The 9,365-nt window shown below is 37.7% G+C and overlaps 1 protein-coding gene across 1 annotated transcript in view; it reads right to left on the bottom strand.

The window, feature by feature from the left end:
• The window catches only part of LOC108578814, a 58,881-nt gene that overhangs the window by 25,786 nt on the left and 23,730 nt on the right, over positions 1-9,365 (bottom strand). Inside the window, exon 3 of the mRNA XM_017942212.1 lies at positions 1,612-1,629. Within this exon, the coding sequence (XP_017797701.1) occupies positions 1,612-1,629 (18 nt within the window). The remainder of the gene's footprint in view (positions 1-1,611; positions 1,630-9,365) is intronic.

Here is a 9,365-nt window from a genome sequence, read left to right on the forward strand (position 1 = left end):
CTGTACGTAGAAATTAATTCGGTGCCTTTGTTCGCGAAATCTCGACGACACTATCGACTAAACACTGCGATATTTCTTTTTAGAGAGTGAATTCTGTTTGAAAAATAAAAAATTTATAAGAACAAAAAAAATTTTGTTTCATTTTTCGCAAAATAAATATTCAAATTTATGAAAGAAGGCTAAGAAGGGTTAGGGGATGTTTGACCTGGTTTTCTTTCCTCGCAGAAAGCTAACGCGTTAAAAGTAAAGACGCGCGAAATTACGAACAAAGCTTGCACACTTCATCTTACGATTTCACGTCCGAACGTTTCCAATTTTCGCATTTTTCAACGATCGGCCAATTAACGTTCGCAAAGTATCGATCGCGGAATCGATAATTTCGCAGCGGCGAAACACGCGCGACAAAAACACAATTATTCCACAAAGAGGGGGAGGGAAAGGGTGGAAAAATATAAAGCGACGCGTCGACGTATGAAATTTGAAACGAACACACACATATATATATATTTTTTTGTTCCGTTTTTCCCCCGCGACGATTATCGATGGAAAGAGGGTTGACTCTGGCCTGTGGAAAATTCGGTTCAAAGTATCGCGGGCGGAATTTTGAATTGCCAGCGATTTAAATCGATGCCAGAAGGTAATAAATGCGTTCATGCATCAACGCGAAACGATACGCTAAAGTAAATTAATAAACTTCAATATTGTTGCTGATATTTCTCTTGCGTATCGCGTACACGAGGCAGAAGTAAAACATTCGGGAAACGGTCCGAGATAATAATTGTGATTTACGGTCTGGTAGTTATAATTCCAGCATCGACGGCAAATTATGTGTCTGCTTTTCAAAACTGCACGCGCACACCGTGACCAAAGCGGACCACCCCACGCGCACACGCACGCGTATACACATCAGAGAGAGATTTCGAAACGCTGTTTCCTCTGTGGAATGAAGAAAGTCGGTCTAACTTAATTTTCCAACGGCGGCCTCGGCAATTAGCAAATGAAAAAATTATTTCCCTGCTGCGATTATTTCGGTGGGGAAGTTTTCTTCCTGTTTCTTTTCTAGCTTTTAGTTGATAGAATAATGCACACTTTTGAATTAGCAATTATACTGTTGAAATGTAAAACAATTTGTGATAGAAAATTATTCCAGATTTATATTGCTGTAAATCCGTCGGTAAAGGCGAAGCCCTGCTCGCAATCGGTCAACGCCGCCTTGGAGGCGCTTCCGATTTTCAATTGTTCTAACACAGATCAAGCTTTTCCAACGCGCTGCGATGTAATGCAATCTTATTAAGAATATATAATATTATTTAGTATATCTTTGTTCGGCACCTCAGACAAACATATATCACGGTATTTTGAAAATAATGGAAAATGTAGATTTTGAATAAATTGGTAATTAGAATTATTTGGTAAAGCCGATTCGATGGTAAAGCCGCTCCTAAGCATTCACATTAACAAACAATGATATTTGAAATATTTAAGTTTTACACAATTATGTTTTGAAGATGAATTAAATTTTAACTTATAAATAATTCAAACAATTAATTTATCCGCTACAATACCTGATTGTTCAGCAAAATAACGTGCCGCCATTGAATTGACACTCACCTGTCATAGTAGTAGTCCCTGAAATCAGAAATACAGTCAATGATTAATTAAACAATTTTATTAACAAATTTTCAACAAAGAAAATTGAAATTTACACAATTTACGTCGAATCAAGATGGTATATTAACAGTGACGATAAAAATCATCCGGTTCTGTAAATATTTGAAAATCATACGCGCACTCTATTAGATTCATACCTGTTCACCGTAATTTTTCCACAATTTTTCCGCAGTCGTGTATATTCAAATGTTTCCATTCGATTCGAGCACACAAAGTAGAAGAATTCAATGAAACGGAATCGATATCTACATATGTACGATCCGAGCAGAAAATAAACCTCAGGTAACAGGCAAACGTAATGTTTTTACGCTTTCAAAAATCACACCAATAGCGTACACCAATAGAACAAAGGGAAGAATGCACGATCATGTTCCGCGGTATCGAAACGAGGAACCGATGGAATGTGATCAACAAAACGTTGCAACTGACGTGAGCAGAATTCTCACGTAACATTTGGATGGGACAGAACAACAAACGAATTCAATCGAGAGTAGCAAAGAAAATTGTGCAAAATTACTTAAATATATTCGCTGAAATTACTCGACTCAAAATTCGGTTTCAAACAGAGATCACTGTTAAAAAAAAAAAAAAAACGAGAGAAAACGACAAATTGTCCACTTATCGGAAGATGCATTCACACATTGGCGACAATTTAACTTCGCATCGTTTGCTACGTTATGTTAAACCTTAATTGAACTATAATCAACGATCGAATCGTTTGCAGGAGTCACTTCAATCACAGTTTAGTGTTCCCCTGAATCAGCCAAAGTACGACAGTGTTCACGGTTCAAGTCACGTTTCGATGTAGTAAATGACATTTGAACGGTGATCGAATCGTGACTAGAGGCCGCCGCTGCAAGTCAAATCTAAGGATTTCGCCGACATTCGCGCTCCTTTTCCGCTGCCTGAAAATTCGGTGCTTTAAATGCATTCTGCCTGCATCCTTTTAAATATCGCGCTGCGAAATTCTTTCCAAGGCTTTCCTTCCGCCTGATATAATTAAACCGTCGTGGATAATCAATTTAAATCTCTTTCAGGTCACTATGCACTGAAATTGCATTCCACTTTATTACGCATCCCTCCAACAGTGCCGAAAGAAAAAGACACTGAAATGAGAAACGAAAAGTTCCAAAAAATTGATCACTACGTTTGAAATAATTTAACTACGAATTGCTACAAGAAGAGACAGAAACGTTCTATCGTGCAACAGATGTCCAGAAATATGAAGTGCATCGAAAGAAAATAAGGCTGGTTTTAACGACAGCAATTCATTTCTACGCCGTTAGAGATATCGATTGTTGGTGAAAAAGGTTTTCGCGGAAGTTGCACCACGCTTCTGCTAAATCGATCGCTTACATCTTTAACGATAATAGATGTAGCCTTTCGAAGAAGCGTGTATCGTGGAAAACAGAGGTTTGATGTTTCAGCGAAGAGAATCTTTTCCGTGGAGATTTTTCAACCGTGACCACTACGCGTCGCAAATTTTCCATCAGAGGATCCTCTCGTCCTAGGCGAAAATAGGAAACACCTCTCTCTCCAGCTTGTTCACGATCCCCGAATAATTGCTGTTTTCTAAGGCTATTTATGCAGACAACGCCGGTAAGCTTTCACGTTTCATTCGTTCTCCGAAAAGCTTTTGTGATACTTAAGGTTATCGGACATTACTGCGGGGATTACCGTGAATTACGCAGTCCTATATATACAGGTGATAAAGGTAGAGCGACGTGAAAGAAATGGTTTACAAAGAAAGGGGGAGTGGAAAGAAAGGTAAACGGATTTCGGTTCGGTGCAATTCGAAAGAAATGCTAATTTATCCGCGGCTGTTGCGGAGAAAAGATTGCACTTGTGCGGGAGAATTTTTGAGATCACGAAAATAGCGACGTATTGTCGAATATGGTCAAATATCGGTAGCGAAGGTTCTGAGATTTGATGGAAAATTAATTAAGTCAGAATAATTTTTCTTCGTTTATGAGAAAAAAACTTAGAATTTTTAGAATTTATAATGAGAAGCGAGAAATTAAAAGGCGAATTAATTAAAAAGCGAGAATTAACAATTGTTGCGAAGAAACTGACTGGTAATAGTGGAATAGTACGATGTGAAAATATAAAAACACGGATAGATAGACGATAAAGGGTTAGAGGGAGAAAGAGGCACCGTGAAAATATTAATCGAGGAGAATTCTGTCGAATATTATCGATCGCCGGTGCCGCGGTTAATTTTGTAAGATAATGGAAAATGTCGAGAGTGTTTAAACTGAACTGACGTGGAAATTAATTAAATGACGATACGGTTAATTATCTTTTTATATAGTTCCAAAGCGTGTAACGTGTGACTAGTTTATCGGTAAGTGGTCTATTATTCACTTACCGCGGACAGCGTTCTTTGAGGCAGGGTCAGCGATTTACGAGAAAATTGCCAATTACTTCTCCCTCTGTAAGTACTCGAGGCTGATACATTTTGTGCATTGAGGCGTTACTTACACCGATACTTTACAAGATAAGGCAGCCAAGGGGACGTGGGAGAAACAAAGGGCTGATAATTAGGCGAGAATGATAAACCTCGCTCTATTCAGCTCGATAGGAAATTTTCTATTTGCAAAACGCAATTGAAATTTCGTCCACTTGGATTCATTCGCGCTGTTAAGAAGAGAAGATATAAAATGGAAAAATCGTTCTCTTCTTTTTCGTTAAGAAGAAAATATAAAATGAAAATATTTATGAAAAATAGATAAATTTTTGAAGTATTTGCGAATTAAATATTGCAAGATTTAATCAATCAAACGTGAAATTAATTATATATTTTTGCAGGAAATATTGAAAAAGAAATAATTTCCTTAAGGTTACTAGAATGTACGATAGAATTTTTGATTATTTGTCAGCTTTTAAAGCTTTGTCTTAATGGAAAAAATCATTTTCTTCTTTTCGTTAAGAAGAAAATACGGTATGAAAAAATTTCCGAAAAATAGATAAATTTTTGAAGTATTTGCGAATTAAATATTGCAAGATTTAATCAATCAAACGTGAAATTAATTATATATTTTTGCAGAAAGTATCGAAAAAGGAATAATTTCTTTAAGCTAACTAGAACATACGATAGAATTTTTTTTATCAGCGTTTAAAGCTTCGTCTAAAGAATACTATTGATAAACGTTATTACGGGCACCGATCGATGTTTATTGAATAAGTCGAAACACGCGGGAGGAAATTGCTGATAATCAAGTGGAGAAGAACGATAATCGAATTTGTGCAACGATCGACCGAACGAAAAGTGTTTCGGTCAATAAACGGTCCATTAGTTGCCGCTTAAATACACGATTTCTGTTGCTGAAAGAGAGAAAACGGAGAACGCTGACCGTGAAATACCGACGAGAGGATCGACTTCAGAGAAAATTGCCAATTAGTTTGATTGCTTTGCCTTGCCCGGGGAAGCTCGGTTTGTTTGGCAATACTCTAGGTAATTTTGTGTCTTCGTACATTAATGTAAAGAGTGGCGAAACATCTTGCGAGACTTTCAACCGTGAACAGAAGAGAAATTTCAAGTAAACTAATGAGCCCTCCGAGAATCTTCTGAATATTAAAATCATCGTTCGACGTATTATTACGGTTGAAAATTTACATATCGCTGAGATAAAGAGGAATGGTACTTTTAATATTTCCACAGATCAAAAGTAACTTACCTCTTTGCAAATCGATAACGAAGGTGAATATTTTAATCGTATTTAATCTGAGTAAATAATTCCACTATTTTCACAATTTCTTACTTTTGCCAATTAATTCATAAATTCGAAGATTTTCAGTTTTGCTAATTAAGTTTGTGGCGACCGCCACGGGGGGCCACGCACTTAGGCCCAGCGACTCTTGGCCCTCGAGGCGAAGAATCGAGAGATGTTTTTCCAAACATCTCCGAGTTTCTTCGTCCTCGAGGACAAGAGTATTGGCCCCGGCAATGCAGGCCCGCGCATTCACTTCCTGGGACCTTCCCAGGGAAAAGGGGCTACTTAACACGTTGACTGCCGCGCGCATTTTACGTGGTTTGCCCATGGCGCCAACCTGAATTTTTTATTATGCGTTGCCGGTCACCGGTGACCCCCACGGCGCTGCAGCCAAGTCGAGTGCCGGTCACCGGTGACCCCCATGGCAGTCAACGTGTTAAGGGAGCCCCGAAAAAGGCACGAGGCCTTTTGTCGTAGAGTCGCGTCGCCTACACTTCAAAATTAGGTTAAGCGTTATCGGATTCAAATAAATAGATTTTTGTTAAACAACTCGCGCGAGTAATTACTTTACACCACGTCACTTCCAAAAGTTTGCTAAATTCGAGGAAAATGAAAATTCTCTGGAGTTAAAACATTCTCTCGCTATCTCTCCTTTGCACGAAGTTTTTCAAGTATCTTTCATAATTATATGCCGTTGCATATTTCTTCGAACGTCCGTTGTTTTTATTTCCCAGCATTGTAAAATGGAATATTCGATGGAGTTGAAAGAGCGAATGTGAAAAAAGGAATGTCAGAAACTGGAAAACGATCGTGCATTCATGACCTAGAATGTCTGAATACTATTCCCTGGTCGAAAGCGCAACTACGACAATTCTGGCTGTACAACGATTGGGCACGAATAGTAAATCGATTGACGATTACTGAAGCGCATAATTTGAAATACAGGGTTCGCCGAAAGATCGGAACTTTATTCGGCTGTTACTTGATAAATTCAGGCGAAAATACCTGCGATAAAGGAAACGATTGTTGGGAAAAATCGCCGAAAAAAAAATATATATATATATTTTTCTTTTACCAACCTGCGTAAAACGTCGAATTCCTGTTTAAACAAATTGTATAATGTATATTTTCACATGGAAACTATGTAGTTACACTTCGTTGAAAAAACATGTATGTATTTCCTTCGTGGCGATTCGTCGGTCTTGGAAAATGTAAAATAAAAAAGATCATCTGTTTCATCTGATTGTGGTTTTCCTATGAAAATAACAAAAGAAAGATTCGAGAGAAACTTACAATTTCAGTATTTTCTCTGTATTTCAAACATCTGCTGCATTGTTAATACTTTTCCAACACTTTTTACACATTTTTCAAAGTTATTTTCGAGTCTTTCGTGGACGCGTTGCAAATGTAACCGCATTCATACTTGGCACTTTAATCGAATCTCCGAGTTCAATCGTGGAAAATAATTACAAGAATGTGTCAAGAGGTATGAAAAGTCAGAATGCAAGCTATTACACGGTTAAAAAGTACAAACTTTTAATTGCCTGTCGGAACTTTCAAAACATCCACGTGTCATACTGTTACACTGAAAATTGCAAACAGACGTATTCAAAGCGGCACGAAGAAAAAGAAGGAAAATGTGGAATGAAAAGAAAAACAAGAGAGAGAAGAGGAAATGTCGATGTACCGAAATCGGTTAGGGTGTATCGAAAAATGACGGTGTAATTATGGGGCCGATTGTGTCGGCGAATTCTTTGTTATTCAAACTTTCGGCCTTTTACTTTGTACAGTTTGTTTTTCAATGAAAAATGTACGCGACCTGTCCCGCGATTTTTCATCAGAGCTGTTTGAATGTGAAAATGGAACCGGAGAAAGGTACGTCGTATTTACAGCGCAAATTTCGTCGTGTGCTTTTCTAGATACGTGTCGTTCGCGTAGAATGTACATCACGAAATTGCGAATAAAGTGATTTATAGAGCACAATTTTATTTTTTTTTTTTATTTAAAAAAGAAACACCATCGAATACTTTGAAACTTTTTCCCACGAGATTTCTTTAATCAAGGATTTAAACAAACGAATCTTTTCAGGCCCGCTCGAATCTCGTTCGGAAGCACATGACTAATCGCGAAATTGCCGTCTATATGTCCGGTCGATTTAAATTCATTGGATTTATATATTCATCGAGATGCACACGGGTCAGCCTCTGTTACCGACTCGAAAAGTTCGTCTGTTCAATTTACGTTAGTTTAATTAACGAACGAGCTCGAGTACTATTAATTTGCTTTAAACAACGCGTAAACGATTTTAAATTTCATTCGAATTGTTTAATTAATCCGGCTCGCTCGAAAAAGCGTGAAAATTTATGAGAACTTTCCTGGAATTTCATCGCGCGTCGCTTAACGTTTATCGTTCGCAAAAGTGTGTGAAAGAGAGAGGACACGGAGTATGCTATTTTTCACTTTTTTCCAACTGTCGTTTTTTCTTTATTTTTCACTCACAAACAGATTTTTTCTCTCCCCCCCTTCCGCCGGCGGGTCGGTCCCCTTGATAATTTTCGTTTTAACTGTGTCAATTTAAAAACTGCCGAGCGAGCTGAGCGGTCACTTGACCAGTTGGCTGGCGGATGGCTGGCTGATGAAACGGTTTTATACGGAAATCTCACGCAGGATTTTAGCCGTAGCTGCTGATACTATATTAACGATCCTATAATGGCTCTTTGACATGGTACCGAAACGATCGGTACATGAAAACATGATGAAGTAGACGTGTGCTATGCATAATAAAAGTTAAAAGCAGTTCGTAACCTACTAATTCGAACGAATGAAATTAAACGAGGACGCTCTGGAAGAAAACGGCATTTCTGTTAACAGCAATACGCTCTTCAAAATTAACGTCGAACGCAAATTATTTTCTTTTTGGCTTTTTCAAACGTTTACAAAAAGTAGCCACTGTTTGACAGAGTTAGAAAATTATTTATGAGGATAAATTGATCGTTTAATGGCGTGATAGTTGCAATATTTTGCATACTACGGATATTCGATAAAAATTTATTATTATATATGTAGAAGGTGGTCTGATTTTTTTATACAGTTTATGTATAATAGGCTTGAAAATATTTTTCATACCAGCTGAGTATTTATTTTTTTCGAATTTTCCGGGCAATTAACGCTGCAACGCGATAGTCATCAACAATTGTCGAGGCTGTTACTTATAATAGTCCAATATCAGTAGCTGATGCTGAAGTCTACGAGATCAGAATAACCGATACTATCGACATATACATACACTGTTTAGGCTGAACAAGACGTGACAGGAAATTGAATAGCGATTAAGTGCTCTCTAAATTCGTTAATGCACGCTGAAGTACGGGGTTAATTAAATTCGGCCGGAATCTCATTTTCTTGCAAAATTTCAAATTGCTCGAAATATTAGCGTCGCTGCACGTATCTTCGAGCGAGGTATACTTTTTCGAATATCACTTCATCTCTCGTAGCGATACGGTAAAGTTTTAATTCAAGTCTTGAAGAATTTTTCAATCGGATGAAAATACGGAACATTTGAATTCAAATCTGTACTAATCTGTCGAATTTTTCTATCAGATGACACAATCGATGCGTTCGCATACCTTAACCCTTCCGTGACCGGTGAATAAAGATTGATCTGAACTTTTTAAACGAATTTTTGAAAGATGACGATCGGTGGATGAATAAAGAATTCTTAAAAAAAACAATTCCGTCAGGAAAGGGTTAAAAAGACACAATACCATGCACTTTACTTGCTCAATGGTAAACGAGTGCCTCGTGAAACGCAGACAACACACACACAAATCACTACTTTCATTAAGTGAATCTCTTAATCAAATCGCGCAACAAATCACGATTCGATTGAATTGGACTTGAAACGAACTGACGAGCACCCCTTTTTGCCTGCGACCCAAACGAGAGCCTGCACAGAATTGACTGTGAATAAACACAAAGTAA

Source organism: Habropoda laboriosa, unplaced genomic scaffold, assembly GCF_001263275.1.
Source record: "Habropoda laboriosa isolate 0110345459 unplaced genomic scaffold, ASM126327v1 scaffold62, whole genome shotgun sequence".
Classification (NCBI taxonomy): Eukaryota; Metazoa; Arthropoda; class Insecta; order Hymenoptera; family Apidae; genus Habropoda; species Habropoda laboriosa.